At 37.1% G+C, this 17,600-nt stretch overlaps 1 protein-coding gene across 1 annotated transcript in view; it reads left to right on the top strand.

Annotated features, from left to right (window-relative positions):
• Positions 1-1,264: 1,264 nt before the first annotated feature.
• Positions 1,265-17,600, top strand: part of LOC127646225 (SLIT-ROBO Rho GTPase-activating protein 3) — a 161,303-nt gene continuing 144,967 nt past the window's right edge. The window contains exon 1 of the mRNA XM_052129728.1: positions 1,265-1,777. Coding sequence (XP_051985688.1) covers positions 1,711-1,777 — 67 coding nt within the window. The 5' untranslated portion in view covers positions 1,265-1,710. The remainder of the gene's footprint in view (positions 1,778-17,600) is intronic.

Here is a 17,600-nt window from a genome sequence, read left to right as displayed (position 1 = left end):
GTGGGCCTCTGAGACCACAAGTTTAAACACCTCACTGACAGGAACTATCAAACCACTCTGTGTTAGTTTTAACTGACATCTGCATGGACAGAACCCATGCCACATGCTCTTCGATTAGTTTTATATGTTTTCACAAATTCACATGTTGAACAATGAAGTTATAGATGAAAAACAAATTAGAAAAAAAAAAAATGTTAAACACATTTTAACACATGCTGTCATATTATGCTAATCAAACTAATTAAGAAAAACCCACAGAACAAAAGTGTTAACTGAACATATGTGCTGTTTGTCATTAATGTTGGAAACAGAACAACATGTAACTATCAAATATTCCTCGTTCATTTTAGACCTCAAAATGTTCTCAAAAACTACAGTTCTTTAATGAATTAAGCATGATCTTGTATAGTAATTAGTGAGTGTCTATTGGCCATTATCCAGGTGTATATATATATATGACATTAAGATACTGGCAATACAAACCTCCCAGACAATAGAAAACAGAACAGAACTATGGATGATCCGCGCACTGGCTGGCATTTGATGACAGTAGTCTTGCTGTCTTGTACAAGATCATTTAAAAAAGAAAGATGTTTAGTCAGTCATTAGGAATTTTACAGGACTGAATCCCGCTTGGAGTGGGTCGAATAGGACCAGTTACAGTGGTGCCGTGACCCGGATGGAAGTGAGGTTTGGGGGGTGAGTATAACGGGACTCGAGAGCCAGCTGGTAGGTAGCTGTGCAGTGTGTAAACCTAACTCCCCTAGGCTCAAAAGGCGCACTTGAGACTGATGCGGCTGTAGCTTTTAGCCTCCTCATTAATGCGCCCGCTTTTCAAGCCGGAGATGCCGGTTGAAATCCCACTAGGAGCGGGTCGAGCAGGACTGCTTACACATATCATCATAATACCCACTTTCAGGCTGGTTTAGGGTTCCCACACCATGTGACCAACTAATTTCCATGACCTTTTTTTCAGGTGTCTATTATTACTGGATACAGATTTTAATTCGTTTTTTTTTTTTTTTTTATAAATTATTTAAAATAACTGATGCATTTTCGACTAAATCATTGAAAAGAATTGAAAAAACACCATTTTAAAATTACTCTAAAATTATCGAAACGCTCTTTGTGTGCACCTTGGGAGGGGTACATGTGGAACTGATTGGATTGGTTGAGGGAGTGATTTCTACAATAGGAGGAGTCACAAACGACACTCGGGCGCAACTCTGTTCTTCGGTCTGCTGCTGATATTCTAATGCACGGAGCCAAAATCAAGGAGACATACAGATTATGCCATCGCAACTCTGCCTTTTAGAGCATGAGGACCTAGGGATAATATAAATGGCATGGGCATAGACGCAAAGCCTCATCCTACATACAGAAACCTCTTCTTGTAAGCAGGAATTGTATTTTCCTCAGTCACTTTAGATGGGAGATCTGTACCAAGGAGGAGCAGCAGCCTCTCCCCGAGTGTAGCAGCTCTTCAAAACGCAAAGGGATTAGATCTGAGAAAGAGCAGGTGTGGTACTTTCTAATGCCCTTTTGCAGGGGGTGAGGCTATTTCTAACGGGGAAATTATTAGAATTGTCAATAAATTGAGGGACACTTCTGATAGTAAGTGGTGAAGACGGAAAAACAACTGCAAACTGTGACACTCAGGAGCTCTCGCGCAAACATATCACTGGATTCTACATTGATACCTCAAGAAAAATGTCATCACAGACTAAGGTTAAGAAGGACAAGGAGATAATTGCGGAGTATGAAACGCAAGTGAAAGGTAAGTGAACGATTGACTCTGATTTCAGTTGGCCAATTGGGAGATACTTACGTTCACGTTGATCCGATGCACAACCTCACTTAAAGATCACTTTGTGTAGCGCGAATTGTGTAAAGCGGCTGTAACCTGCAACAATATCCTGGTCTGTATGTGTGCTTCGAGACATTGAACCCAACTCCGTCGTGCTTGCTGCCAATTCTTACCTCAATGCTTGACTTTTAGTGTTTGTTTGGTCTAAGTTACGTTGTGCAATAGTTGGTAGGGATGTCCTTTCTGCTTGTAGCAACCTGGCCCTTAGGGGCCGTTCACATCGAACATGTTTTTGCGTCAACGCGTTGTTTTGTGTCCCAATTGTTTCCTATGTAAACCCGCGCGAGACGGACGTTTTGCGCCGCGTTTTTTAGACGCCGTGTCAAGTTAAAAATAACTTCAACGGTTGCAAACGCGTGTCGCGAGCACCTGCGTTCGTGGCGCTGCGTCTGTTTTATTTATTTTTTAGCGCGATGACGCGTTCGGTGTGAACGATCCATTGCTCATGTCAAATTGTGTCCAATAATAATAACAACATGAGTAACTTTGATTCAGTTGACACAGTTTGTCGTGCAACCTTATAACCGAAGGAACGGTTTTATATAGACAAAATATGTTTTATTGCACTGACTCATGCTCCATTGCTCATACATTCCCGCTATTAATGGTTTCCACATGAAATACATGTAGGCTACATATTGTGTTTTAGAGGAAAATGAGAAGGTTGAGTGAGGGCTTTGTTGCTGGGTATTGTAATGTCACGCTCTCTGCACAAATGGGTGGCAACCAGCGATCTCTTTTAAATTTTCCTCTTTATTTACAATTTACTAGACCCTTTTTGCAGCCCAAATGTCAGTCAAAGAACCGGGCAAATGTACAAAGAACATCTCTAACATCAGTAAATAAAACGTCAAAACGTCGCTGTTTTTGTAGACAAATGTTAATCGAGTGGATGCTTAGATAGTGTTGTTGATGTTAAGGGGAATGCAATAAAGCAATGCACGGATGTTTTAATGGGTTTCCCCCTCAGTAAACATGAATGACTTCGATTTATGTTTTCCCAAATGTGTCCATTCACAAAGCAGCAAAATCTTTGTAGTGTGTTCTATGTTTTTCTGTGTCTGAGCTTGTCAATGTTTAGAAACTAACTAGGGACAGCATGGTCGTAAGGGCGTCGCAGAAGCTGTCTTTGATTGTCCACCCCAGAAATGATGAAGTGACGGTTCACCATAGGACGCTTTCTTCTAAAATGAGGGTAAATAAATTATAAACCCCAGAGAAGGGTTGGATTATAACTGGTATTCTCCAATCATTAACTATTAATGGGTAATAGTATTAACTCTTTAATGGTACCATCTATTTAGAAAGGAGTTTGAGTATAAAGAAGAGCTGGATTTGGTAAATTTTTCTGCTAAGATGATCCAGATACTGTGAAATTTGCAATTAAGTTTAGGTCAGCTTTTTTTGCCGAGGTTTTACTTGCATAGTTAAATGGATATTCTACATATACATTTAATTTCTGTAATTTACTTGCCCTCATGTTGTTTCGTCTGTGGACCCAAAAAGTAAATCTTAGGCAGAATTTTAGGAACTTACTAAGTCTGTATCTCTTCCTGAGGATCCCTTTATGTTAAAAGGATGAGCGAACGTCTCTGATGTGATGCTCGCTTGAGTAGCTTTTGTTAAAAGAGAGTCTTTGGCTTTGGTGTTTGAGAAGGCCACATGGCTCTCAAGCATAGAGAGCCCCATACTTTGATTTACATAACTTTTGTGATCTATAATACTGGCACTTTCTTCCTAAACAAATGCCATTAACATTAAAATGTGGACTAGCCCTCCCCCAGCTACAATGAAATGGCACCCTTCAAATATTTCTGGTTATATCAAAAATGTATGCAATCCAACCAGACTTGCTTGCATTGGGTTTAAAGGGATAGTTTGCTATAAAATAAATATTCTGTCATAATTTTGGACCTTCACGTTGGTCCTCTTAATTTAAATGTCTTTATTCCGTTGAACACAAAAGGAAATGTCATTGTCTGGCACCTCTCTGAGACCGAGAGTTGCTGTAAACCCAAGAGAACAGCCGTCAAGTAAAACATGTTTCACATAAGCAGGTGAAAGGCCGCATATAAAATCATCAATGAAATATCATCAAACATAATGTACGAATAAAACGATGGGAACAGTCAGGGACAGGAACCTGAAAAAGCTCAACTTTTAAAAATGCTGTGAATAATTGAAATGACGAGAATGAATTATGGAAGAAAGAACAAAGAAAAATCAAGAACGAAAAAGAAAACGAGAGAAAGAGCTAGAGAGGCACAATAGGTTTAAGAAACAACAGTATCTTGGTGTTGCAAAAGAGTTTAATGACCAGATTTATCATTTTGAAACATTCTGCACTTGAACAGACCTCTCATTAAACATTTAAAGACTTAGATATGAGGTTGAAATGAGGGAGGAAGTTATAGAAAAAGAATCCAAACTTACATTTTTTTAATTATTGGAGGGTGGGGGAAAGGGGGATGCAAGGGGGTAGTTCTTGAAGGAATATTTCTGCCTAAAATATTGTCTCCTACTTATTCCAACCAATTATTATTTAAAAACATATATATTTTTTAAACTGAACACAAGCAGGAATGAGATTAGTGAGTGATTACTAAGGAGACAACTTCAATTTTGATCTGTTCCTCACACAAAGCTATTGTATGGCTTAAGAAGTCATATGGACTACTTTTGTGTAATTATTTTGTCCCTTTTTAGAGCAAGGCAGCACAAATCACTTAGATATTGTGTGTACCATCTACTTTTGTGTTTCATAGAAGGAAAAAACAATATGTGGTTGGAATGACAAAGTGCTAATGTTTCATATTTAGGTAAACTTTTCCTTTAATGAACCTTGTCACCTTAAAGTAAATCAGCAAATATATTAAACTGGTTCCTTAAATTAAAACTATTTTCTTCTATTGCTCTTTTTAAATGCTTAGGTTAACCCAGGTCTAAGATATTATGAAACCGTACTGTGATCTCATTCTGTCTGGTGAGGGAGAAAAGTTGATTGTCAAATACATACAGTGCATTAAGACCCTTTAATTTTTTTTCACATTTTGCTGTTGCAGCCTTATGCTAAAATGCTTTAAATATTTTTTTTTTCACATCAATCTACACTCCATACCCCATAATGGCAAAGCAAAAAAAAAAAAAAAACATTGATAGAAGTTTTCAGACCCTTAGCTCAGTACTTGGTCCAAGCACATTTGGCAGTGATTTCAGCCTCAATTCTTTTTGGGTATGATGCGACAAGCTTTTCAGACCGGATCTGGGGACTTTCTGCCATTTTCTCTGCAGATCCTTCAAGCTCTGTCAGGTTGGATGGGGACCATCAGTGGATAGACATTTTCAGGTCTCTCCAGAGATGTTCGATTGGGTTCAAGTCTGGGCTCTGGCTGGGACAGACATTCATAGAGGTGTCCCTAAGCCAGTCTTGCATTGTCTTGACTATGTGCTTAGGGTCATTGTCCTGTTGGAAGGGGAACCTTTGGGCCAGTCTAAGGTCTGGAGCGCTCTGGACCAGGTTTTCATTAAGGATAACACTGTATTTTGCGGCATTCAGCTTTCCTTCAACCCTGACCAGATCTTAGTTTCATCAGACCAGAGAATCTTGTTTCTCACAGTCTGAGAGTACTTTAGGTGCTTTTTTTTTATGTCTTTCACTGAGGAGAGGCTTCCGTCTGGCCACTCTGCCATAAAGCCTAGATCGGTGGATCGGTGCATTGATGGTTGTCCTTCTGCAAGTTTCTCCCATCTCCACACATGATCTCTGGAGCTCAACCAGAGTGACCATTGGGTTCTTGGTCACCTCTCTTACCAAGGACCTTCTTCCCAATTGCTCAGTTTGGCCGGGTGGCTAGCTCTAGGAAGAGTCCTGGTTGTTCCAAACTTCTTCCATTAAAGAACTATGGAGGCCACTGTGCTTCAATGAATGAATGAACCTTCAATGCAGAATTTTGTTTTAGACTTCCCCAGATCTGCACCACGGCTCAGTCCTGTCTCTGAGCTCTGCAGGCAGTTCTTTTGTCCTCATGGCTTTGTTTTTGCTCTGATATGCAGTTTCAGCTCTGAGACCTTTATATAGACATGTGTGTGTCTTTCCAAATCATGTCCAAACAATTTTCCACAGGTGGACTCCAATCAAAGTGTAGAAACATCTCAAAGATGATACACAGAAATGGGATGCACTGAGCTAAATTTCAAGTGTCATAGCAAAGGCTCTGAATACTTGTCAGTGTGATATATCAGTTTTTTCTTGTTAATAAATTTGCAAAGTTTTGCTTTGTCAGTATGGGGTAAGGAGTGTAGATTGATGTGAAAAAAATAATTGAAAGCGTTTTAGCAAATCGCTTCAACAACAAAACACGAAAAAATGAAGGGGTCTGAATACTTTCTGAATGCACTGTATAAATAGCACATTTAGCATATTTGCATGTGACCCTCTTCTGTACTCTTCTTGACAGCTTGTAAGGCTGCTGTGAATTTTAAAGCATTAATTATGTATTTTGCATGTGCCAGTGGTGTACTGCTGCTGTTTAATTAAGCAAAGGATCCACATGGAAGAAATGCATGAGCAGGGAGTGGGTGGGTTTATGTTAATTCACTCTCAGCAGCTTGTAAGGCTTGTTTATAACCCTAACAGGAAAATTCACCAGCATGCATATTACGCTAGTTGAGCAAAGGGATTGCTTTACAATGGTTGAGTCTCTTTAGGGCTGTATTAAGACACTGATAATGAAATGCATATTTTTATAGCTTCTGTCATTGCGTAAAATATTGCTTCCTGGCTTGATTAGTGTGCCTGAGATGGAAGTGGTTGAGAGGTTATTGGGATGATGTGGTGATTACTAGTCTGTTATTCACATGGGAATTTGACTGGAGTGTGCAGTGATAAGGGCTATAGTTAGACTGAATATCATTACTACAATATGTCATTATGAAACAACATTGAATAGTGTTGTTAGTATTTGTGGACCCTGGGTGATATCAGTGTTCATTAAAGGAATTATTAAGGAATTAAAAGGTGTTATTGCTTATTGTTTTGTTACGTTTAAGATGATGTCACGGCAATAGAGTCGGCGCAACTATGACGATCCACCTATAATCCCACCCACGTTGAGGCGGCACTAAACAGCAGTGGAAAAGCAAGCTCAGAAAAGTAAAGCGAGTAGAGTCGAGTCAAGTCAAACTGTAATGTGCAGTGGATAAGTGCCATAAGACAGGGGTTTTCAAATTTTTGATGCCAAGGACCCCAAATATGATGATCCCTTTGTGAAAGACCCCCTTCTAGAGTCAAAAGCAACTTCATATTTTCAAGTATACAGACCCTTTTATACTGTGTGAGAAAAATAGTGAGCCTGATTTTAAAAACATGTTGTTTGCTAATTTAAATAAATACTTTTATATTGTCACTGTACTGAAGCAGTGCTAGTAAAAAAAAAAATAATATATTTATTAATTTGTGTAGCGTCTCTGGTGCATCACATAAAATTGTTTAGGTCACTGTGTCCCTTAGTTCGGATTTGCACTCTAAGTATTTTGAATGCAAGGAAGCATATTTGTGTTGTTCTGCTACTGAAGTGTTTTCTTCACTGTATAATCTGCGTGTTGCCCATACAGCTGAAGTTTCACTTACTGCCCTCTGGAGTAAACAGGTGGTACTACAAGCTTTCATTTCTCAGGAATCTTCCATATTACGGTCCGGGGGCATTGCGATTAATTGCGTTAATTTTTTTTTAATGCGATATTTTTTAGTCAAATTAATCGCACTGAATTAACACGTTAAATCGACAGCCCAATATAAACATTATGGCTGTCAATCGATTAAAATTTCTAATCAAATTAATTACATGACATGCCGATTAATTAATCAAATTAATCGCATACATAAATATTTTCTGAGAAAGCCTCTCAAAAAAATAAAAAATAAATACATAATGATTAAATAATTATAAACAGTTACGTTTAAATAATTATAAATAAAATGTTTATATATATATATATATATATAATACAGATAATTAAAATGCGTTACATTATTTAGGCACACAAGTTAAGCATTAAAAAAGATAAAACAAAAAGTGGCTTTAGAATACAAAGAATACATATATTTTTTATTTCCATATTATTGAACATAAGCCATTATTGGCCTACAGTTCACAGCAATCCATTTTGCAATTAATTTGCAAATAATTCTTATTATAAGGGCTTGTCTAAGGCTACGTCAATGTACACCTGTGTCATACAGATGCTTTTGGAGTGTCTCGGTTGCGATGCATCATAACCAAAAAGTTGCTGTGCCAAGTTAAACGAAGTTTGAAACTTCGTCTTGAGATCTGTGCCTTCGGATTTGCGCTCCATCAAGCTGTATTTGTATGCAAGAATGCAGCTGTGTCTTGTTTTAAAGGCTGCGTGCTAGGAAGGACACCCATCTTTTGAAGGTTGCAGTATACCAAGTGTCTTCCTTTAAACAAGCCACATTTAATGAGACTGCCTTCGTAGGACAAACGGAAACGGAAGTAACATAGTTGCTATGACAGCACGCCACTCTTTAACAAGCACAAGCGCTTTGAATGAGAAGGGAACAAAGTCCCTCTGGAAGGGAATGCATGTGGTAAATTTTAGGATAGTTATAATGATGTAAAGAGAAAAGAAATTTGATTTAATATGTGTATGTTTTGTCTACTACTTTATTTTAATTATATATTAATAGAATTATACATATTATATACTCTGCACCCATTTACTGAGGTACTACAACTTGGGAATTAACATTCCTTGAGGTTGAACATCAAATTTACTGACAAATTGCTGTAATTTTTTTTTACATTTCCGTTGAAGCAAAGAATTGTGGGTTGTGAGTGCCTAAGAAGGATACACCTTATGCATCCTCTGAATTCCTGTGAAAGAAGGTTGCATTCGAAGGCTGCATTCTAAGTATCCTACTCGCTTTTCTGAAACGAGACAGCCTCGATGACTTATGCAGCCTTCCGGAGGACGCAGCCTTCCAAACAAGATACAGCCCGTGTCCTCATCTTGTGTTGTCTGCTCTCTGAAAGTAATTTTTGTTCTCCGTTTGAGCTGCGTGTTGCATACACAGCAAGTTTTGCTTACTGCCCCCTGGAGAAAACAGGTGGTACTCCATACTTGAATTGCTTATATGGAAGGAATATTTGTTATTACATGATTAGTTGTGTAAATTTTTTTTAACCTGTAATTTTTTTATATAATGAATCACACTGAATTAATGCTTTATATCGACAGCCCTAATAAACATAAAAATTATTTTAATTCAATTGAAATGTATTTTTTGTTTTTGGAAAATAGAATGAAACAGTAAAAACTTAAAATTCAGTATTTTTGTTTTGTTATTATTAGTCATTATATTTTTTTTATTTATTTTTTTACATTTAATACACGTTATCCCTGAAATATTCTGCACACCACCTTTGTGGCCATCTTAATTAGGGTCTCTGGAACCCAGTTTGAAATCCACTGCTTGAAGACTCGTCAGTCGCCATTGGTTCTTACATTTTTAGTTACCAACCACAAGGCTTAAGTTCATACAATCTTTTTCTGGAGTATAACAGCCCTTGGAAACTGTTTATGTTCATTGTATGGAAAAAAGCAGCTTGGACATGCTCAACATCTCCTTCTTGGGATCCACGGAAGGGGAATCATACAATTATGTAACAACATGATTTTGGGTAAACTCTTCCATTTGCAGTAAATATGTTCAAAAGATTTGTTTTTGGCAGTTAAGGAACCTCCGATATAAAATGAGTAATAAATCTGCTATGTTTGAAAAATAATAAAAAGTCTTTGTTGCTTTTAGATTGTGTTTGGCAGCACAATTTTCAGTCATGTTAGTGCCAATAATTATATATGCTTTCAGATATACAAGTTCATTTACATTTGAAGACACTATCATTTTAACATTTAAAGATCTTGCAAGACATACTAACAGGAGGTTAGAAAAATGTGCAGGCATAAATTAAACAACACTTTCTCTACAGCAAGTTCTAACCGTTTTTTCCTTTGATGTTTATTTCTTTGTCTGAGTTCTATTTATGCAAAGCATTGAAAGTATATGGAGCTTGCACAAGTGTGGTGTCTAGAAAACAGGTTTAACTTGATGTCTTTAAAAGCCTGAAATATTCAGGTGTATTGTCACCTCCGTGAATTACCAGTTACCCTCTTTACTGAGAAAACAAAATGAAAGATTCATGGTACTCATCTGTCAACATCCCCTGGTTTTATCTCATTAAATGTTGGATTCTTTCTAAAGTGAAAACCGCACATGCATGAAGAAACAGCATTGTACTGTGCCTGAAACCTAGCTTTTTCATCAAAATGCCTTTAAGTTCTTTGTTATTGTGGGATTACAATACAAGTGGGAAACATCTGTGTCTGAGTGGCTGGTTTTTTTATTCCATCCACTTCTTCCTTTCATCAAATGAGACCTGTGTGTTGGTTTACCTGCTTTTAAGCTAGGTTATGGACCCTGTTTGACCAAACATCACACAGCAGGAATGTAAATGACAGGTTAATGTGGTACAGGCCAAGTGGCCAGCAGTGATTCATGGTCTTGCCACACACAAACACACTCACATGAACGCACCACTCAGTAGCTGGTGCAGGGCTGTTTAGTGCCACACAGTTATGTGATTCATAGAATGCCCTTCATTCCCTCTAAATGCAAGCAGACTATGGCTGTTACCATAGCAACTAATATTCAATCAAAGTCCTTTGCATGAATGTCCGTTGGACAAAACCAACATCCACCTACTCAGTCTAGTCTAATCTTGGATGTATAGAATTTGTTCCAAAAATGTGTCAGTGATCATGGTGAATCTCTGTCCCAAATCAAGATATAGACATAAAGTCAAGATATGGACTAGAAAATTGTACTTTCATATTCTGCAATCGAACTACAATCTATATCGAGCGATTCTGTCATTTGGCAACTAAAAAAAAAAGTTATATTGGCTCCTAGGAGCTAGTGGCTCTCTACTGTTTTTATTTTTATTTTTTTTAAGATCCCATTTAATTGCTTGACAAGTGCAGTTTTCTGTCCTGTGTTAACATCAACTTCTTATTAAGGAAGTTGGACCAGGACATATCGAAACCTGTTGATGGATGTGGTATTATACTGAGGGGACATTCTCAATCAAGGGAGGATTTGATAGGACAAAAATGCAGATATATCTGTATGATCATCAAAATGTAATTCATTTTAAATGCATTTATCTGCTTAACATAAATAGATACAGACTAAAACTCCAATTTGTGATATCATATCAAACTTATAAGTTTGGATGCCTGCTGTTTTATTTGGGCCTTTTTATATTTGTTTTAGGTTTTAATAACTTCTATTGTAAAGATTATTTTATGGGTCTGAGTGTTTTTAGAAATGGCGTTTTCCTCCAATGAAAATGGAGACTTTCGAACACACTCTCTATTACCGCTCACTTTGGAAAACTATGATGTTGGGAAACTGAAAATGAGTTTTCAATCGAAAAATATATAGTGTGGACGTGGCCTCAGAGAACATTGCCCTGAAAGTGGCTGTGGCCCTGGAGTCATGAGTTGATTCCTTATCTGCTGGTTGCCTATTAGTAAATGGTTTTAGGACCCAGCAGGAGTGCCAGGCCATAGGCCCCACAAGGCCAAGCTGTTCAGCCTCCACACAGCTTTATTTGCATTTAAATAGAGAGGCTCCAAATGGAGAAGTTGCTGGATCTGTAGAATCAGACTTTTAGTCTTTCCTCTCACTCAGAAGAGAGAGGGACTGAGAGGGTGATTATCCTCTCTGCTTTTCAGTCTTGTTATAATCAGGAGTGTCAGTTCAAAGAGTGTGTTATGTAAGGGGTCAGGGTTTGCAAGCGAGATCCTAAGATGTAACCCATCTAAAATGTAGTTATATTTAATGTGTTAATAATATAGAAGCAGATCATGTAAATAACTACAAACTCCGAAACTGGCATTTCTGTGTGCGGTTGGCATCCCTTCTATGAGTTGTGCGAATGTCCCGATATAAGGCTAAGAGATTGAAACTGCGCCCTGCTGATGCACACTCTGTTGCGGGGTTGCTCATCACTCGAGCGCGTGCACTTAATGTAGCTAGATTGTAGCTAGATGGCTCGCGACTTATTAACTCATAATGTATGTGTCACTGTGCATTTCTTATTCTGAAGAAAATTGGTAATACATAGCTTTATTAATAAGAGAGAGTTTTTTGTGAGTTAAAGATGGATTGAAGTGAACAGAAGGGTTAGAGAGGGTAGTCTTCGCCCATTATACACTGCAACAAAATACGTTTTTGATTTGTTTTATGTTTTGTTTTGGCTTGTTTTCCAATATAAATATGTAAAATATTGATATTATATTAAAAATAAAAATATCTTAAAATCCTGTAAATTCATTTACCTGAGAAGCAGCATATAATATATTTAGACTTGATCTTAGAGAATAGATCTTAGAGTGCTAATGATTAATCGCTGCAATAATCGCAGAATAGTCGAATAGTTGTTCTAATAATCGTTAGATTGGGGGGGCCTGGCTAGCTCAGCGAGTATTGACGCTGATTACCAGTTCAAATCCAGGGCGTGCTGAGTGACTCCAGCCAGGTCTCCTAAGCAAGCAAATTGGCCCAGTTGCTAGAGAGGGTATAGTCACATGGGGGTGACCTCCTCGTGGTTGCTATAATGTGTGGTTCTCGCTCTCGGTAGGGCGCATGGTGAGTTGTGCATGATTTCACGGAGAATAGCGTGGGCCTCCACACACGCTACGTCTCCATGGTAATGCACTCAACAAGCCACATGATAAGATGCATGGATTGACTGTCTTGGACACGGAGGCAACTGAGATTCACCACCCGGATTGAGGCGAGTCACTACGCCGCCATGAGGACTTAGAGTGCATTGGGAATTACAAATTGGGGAGAAAAGGGGAGAAAATAAAATAATAAAAATAATCATTAGATTAATCGATTATAAAGATAATCGTTAGATGCAGCCCTATTTCTGTGTCTGTCTGTGCTGTTTTGTAATTGTTTCTCAATGTAAACAAGCACTAGATGGACATTTTTGACCGTTGTGACATGCCATGTGTTTTTTCCTCCACTTGTGCCATGAACGCCATGGTTTTTAAGCTTTTGTGACAGTAAGCTGAAGTCCCAAGACTGCATTCGGTTTAATTTTGTCGTGCTGCATATAGCTGATTTTGAATGCCGGAACATTACTGATGTTCCAACGGTCATATTGTGTTGGTCACGTGGCATGGTCTGAGTTTGTTTTAATGGGCCTGAATTTGGTTTGTCTTAAACTCTCCCTCTGTCATTTTCCAGGAGTTTCCTCCTCTGTTATCTGAGTTAAGGGGAGAGCAGGTGGTTTGTGTTTTTGGCAGGGGTCCTTGGCGCCAGGGAGTGTTTTAAAACCTCAGCCATGGCTGGGGCACAGGATTTCCTTTTGATCACTCTGCTCACAGGAGGATACAGTCCCAAATGACAGTAATATACATAAAACTATATATTTACATTAGCTATTTTTGGGTTATAAATATCGGTTATAGGCTGCATTCAAAGCTTAGCCATCTGACTTGCTACCTAATCAGTTAATGCCTTAAACAACAGCATTTTTTAATAAACAGAACTCTAAAGAAAATTGATCTCAGAACAGTCCTATAGGCCTTATTTTCATTCTACCTCCTTATACAGCCTCCGAAGGCAGCATTTTCCAGCTATCAAACGCAGCCGTAGTCATTGCTAATCAATGTCAGCCATGATTACTTTAATCCATGAGTGAGTGTACAATAACAGGGCGATTACAGAGATTATGCAATTAGTATAGTATTCGGCTATTCATGTGATCCTAACATGGCAGCCTCCTTGAGGGGACCCTACCCATTTAAAACATCTGCTTTTAGAAGGTTGCTGATATTGCTCAAGATTTTATACATATTTTTTTAAATTACAATTAATTTCTTTAGAAGCAAAACCTATTAAATGAGAACCTATTTGTAGTTTTATTTGTTGCCAATGATTAATTTATTCCACAACTAAAAGTGTCCCAAAAAAAAGAGAGGGGGTTAATGAGATTAAGAGAGTATTCGACTCGTCAAGTGATCTCAACTTGGTGCACTATGCCTTTCTTTAGGTGTAAAACTATTTTTGTTTGTATTTGTGCATTCTACCTAAAAATCCGATTTTTTTTTAAACAGTGGACAACCTTTGGTATGCCTTACCCTTCACTCTTTAGACACTCTTCAGGTTTGAACTACTGCGGTTTGTGCTCTTAGGATGTATTTTTTGGGATTAAGAAAGACAACTGTAGGGATAGAGTTTTCCAACTGCCACTTGAAATAAGTTAATAATTACTGCCAAGTGACAGAAAGTGATTTCAAATCTTGGAGCTAATCTTATAGAAAAGTTACCATCATCTGCAAACTTTTATTTATTTTACGCTTTACAAAATTGACTACAACAATATAACCTTTTACAAAACAGAAGCTTTTATTTTTCAATGTTAAAAGAATAGTTCACCAAAAATGATTTATCATCATTTACTCACTCTCGTGTTTTTTAAAAACCTGTATCCTTTTATTTTCTACCGTGGAACACAAAAAGAAAAGAAACTCTTGGCTGCTCTTTACCATACAACAAAAAAACATGATACACATTCGTATAATCTGTGACAAGTGGGAATTGGAAGTAGCATATTTCCCCTCTAACATTACATTTTTACTCCACTGATGATTTAGTTTAGGTTTGGGATGTAGGGCTGAGGGGTACAGTTTCTAAAATATGCATTCCTCTTCACTGTATCACGCACATAGCCCTACAGCTGAAAACAACTCCCTTTACAACCTGCTTTTGGTTCCCTTCTGTGTGACATTGCACCTGGAAAATGGAGCTTGCATGTGCCCATATGCACAACAACACTTACCACTTTGGCCACTGGGGGCAGTGTTTCAAATTTCAGTAAGCGCAAACCGATTTCAGCTAAAAGTAAACATTCTGTTTCCAATTGCACTGTGAAATCAGTCTGCAACAAAAGTGGATGTTAGACTGTTAAGCTCCCAAAAGGACAAAAAGTACCGTAGAGTATTGTAAAAGTAATCCATACAATAAATACAAAACGTCCCCCAATCTTTTGTTCCCTGCTGTACTAAGTTCTTAAGTAAATCATGGGTTGAATTAAGATTTTGATTTGATTTTCTATGGACAACATCTATTTACAACTGATGCAGAATTATATAATCATTACTGACAATTGATTTTTTTTTAAGATGCTCAGTGTGAATGTTGCTGATATGTATCTTAATTACAGTTTAACTGGATACCGTTTGTATGTATAGAAAAACATGGCAGCACACTTTAGTTTAAGTTTATTGTTCATAGATGAACTTTTTCAAACCCATTTTGCAAAGCAACCTACTGTTCCTCTTTGCAGACTGTCGATAATGTAAAGCCAGACTGATGAAGCTAGGGAGCTATTTTAACATTGCAGCTTTCTGGAATATCTGAGGTTGTCTGAATTCTTAAGAACCATATTAATCGTATCCTGAATCATTCCATTGTGGTAAATTGTCCCACTGTGCTAAACTGGCTGTATAGCACAGTGTAGAAGCATAGAGTTTTTGCTTTTTCGTTGTTTCTGCTTTTTCTTTGTTTTGGTTTTTTTTTGGTTTGTTTTACGTTTTGTTTTGTTTTGCTCCTAACCAGCAACTGACAAAATTGCAAGTGAACAATGCAGTTGTGACATTTTGTAGACCCAAGGAAAAAAGGTGAAAATCACTTCCCTATAAGAGGTAGCCAGGAACAAAAGAAGTCAGATGATTGTCTTGTCATGCTGCCTTGTGTAAATGTGCATGTGTCAACACTCCAGCGCCCTACATCTCTCTTGTCGTTTTAGACCTTTTCCCAGGAGAATGCCCCCTGCGTTGCTGTAGAGACTGTGTATAGTCATTTTTCTTTGGGAGTGGGGCTGCTGTGGAGACAGCTGTGATTGAAGGGACGGCTCTAAAAGGAAAATGTCTCGAGTTCCCTAAAGAAGGCAGATCATATAACAGACACAGGATGCTGATGGTAATACTCCAGCCAGGGAGGAGAAATCAATGCGTAAAATTTATGGGAAACTGGATGATGATGGTGTGTTTTCTGTTTGTTTGTGTGTGTGTGTGTGTGTGTGTGTGTGTGTGTGTGTGTGTGTGTTTGTTTCATGTGTGCTCATGTATCTTGTGTGTTTTGAATGATCTGCTTTGGATAAAAGGACAGAATTACATAATCTGCTTGATGGACAGTGGTATGCAGCCGTTTCATCTTATGTACCCAATTTCAGTTAATTGATTTTCCAGGCACTTTGCATCAGTCTTAATGTGCAGATATTATATAGACCATTTTCATGTTTAGACATGAATGCATTTGAACACATTCATGCATATAGAATAGTAGGACTGTGTAAAAATATAGATTTACCAATGCTTCCCAAGCTTCATTTGAATGATCTTGATCGTGATTCTTAAATCCCAAGATCGATATTTTTACTATATACTCATCTCTCTACAATGTAATTAAATCACTTGTATATGAGACCAAATGCTGTGCAACTACAAATGTTAGAGATTAGCCACTGGGTGGTAGAGATTCAGATTTCACTCACCAGTGATTGAGTAGTATAGTGGCGAATAAGTTCAGCATCCTTTCACTGTGTGTTGAGAGTTAAAGTTTGATTTGACTCGCTCTGTGTAATGTGTGTCCAAAGACTAGATCCATACAATCCATTTGTCATTAAGTAATGTCTCTTTTAAAACCCCTTCTGTTATATATATATATATATATATATTAGAATATAGAGATATAGAGATATAGATATATAGAGATATAGATATATATATATATATATATATATATATATATATATATATATATATATATGTCTATATCTCTATATCTCTATATATCTATATCTCTATATCTCTATATCTCTATATATATTAGAGATATAGAGATATAGAGATATAGATATATATATATATATATATATATATATATATATATATATATATATATATATATATATATATATAATATAGATATATATAATATAGATATATATAAGATAGATATATATAAGATAGATATAGATATATATATATATATATATATAGATATATAATGTAGATATAATTGGTCAAATTTATATTTACGAAATGTACCAAGTTCGAAGGACCCCTGTGTAATTAACAGCATTAGGAGAGAATTTCTTTCAAATGTAAGCAAAATGGACATTATTTGACGGAATCATATCAAATTGAAAGCTTGTGAATCAGAATCGAATCAGGAAATCTGTATCAATACCCAGCCCTATTAAATATGTCAGGCAATCCATACGTTTATGGGAAACTATTTAGCTTCCATCAGGAAATATTATGCACTAGGAAAAAACTAAGCAATGTGATGGAAAGTGATTGTATCTGATAAACTATTATTATTAGCATTTTAATATGCCACAGTATTGCACTGATTATGATAAATATTTTGTTAAACATTGTTATGATCTAGTAATGATGTTGTTGCCCTTTAAAGCTGCTAAAGTTCTTCACTCTGAATATGAATGCCACTAAAATGATTTTAGGCATTATGGGGCAAATAGCATCATATAAATGGCATCTTGGCAGCGGAGTATAAAGTCTACCAGTCCGTTATAAAAAATAAACATAAATCTGTGTTTTTTTCAAA

The sequence above is a fragment of the Xyrauchen texanus genome, chromosome 7, assembly GCF_025860055.1.
Source record: "Xyrauchen texanus isolate HMW12.3.18 chromosome 7, RBS_HiC_50CHRs, whole genome shotgun sequence".
Classification (NCBI taxonomy): Eukaryota; Metazoa; Chordata; class Actinopteri; order Cypriniformes; family Catostomidae; genus Xyrauchen; species Xyrauchen texanus.
Note: the sequence above shows the minus strand (reverse complement) of the source record. Positions and strands in the feature narration are given on the sequence as shown.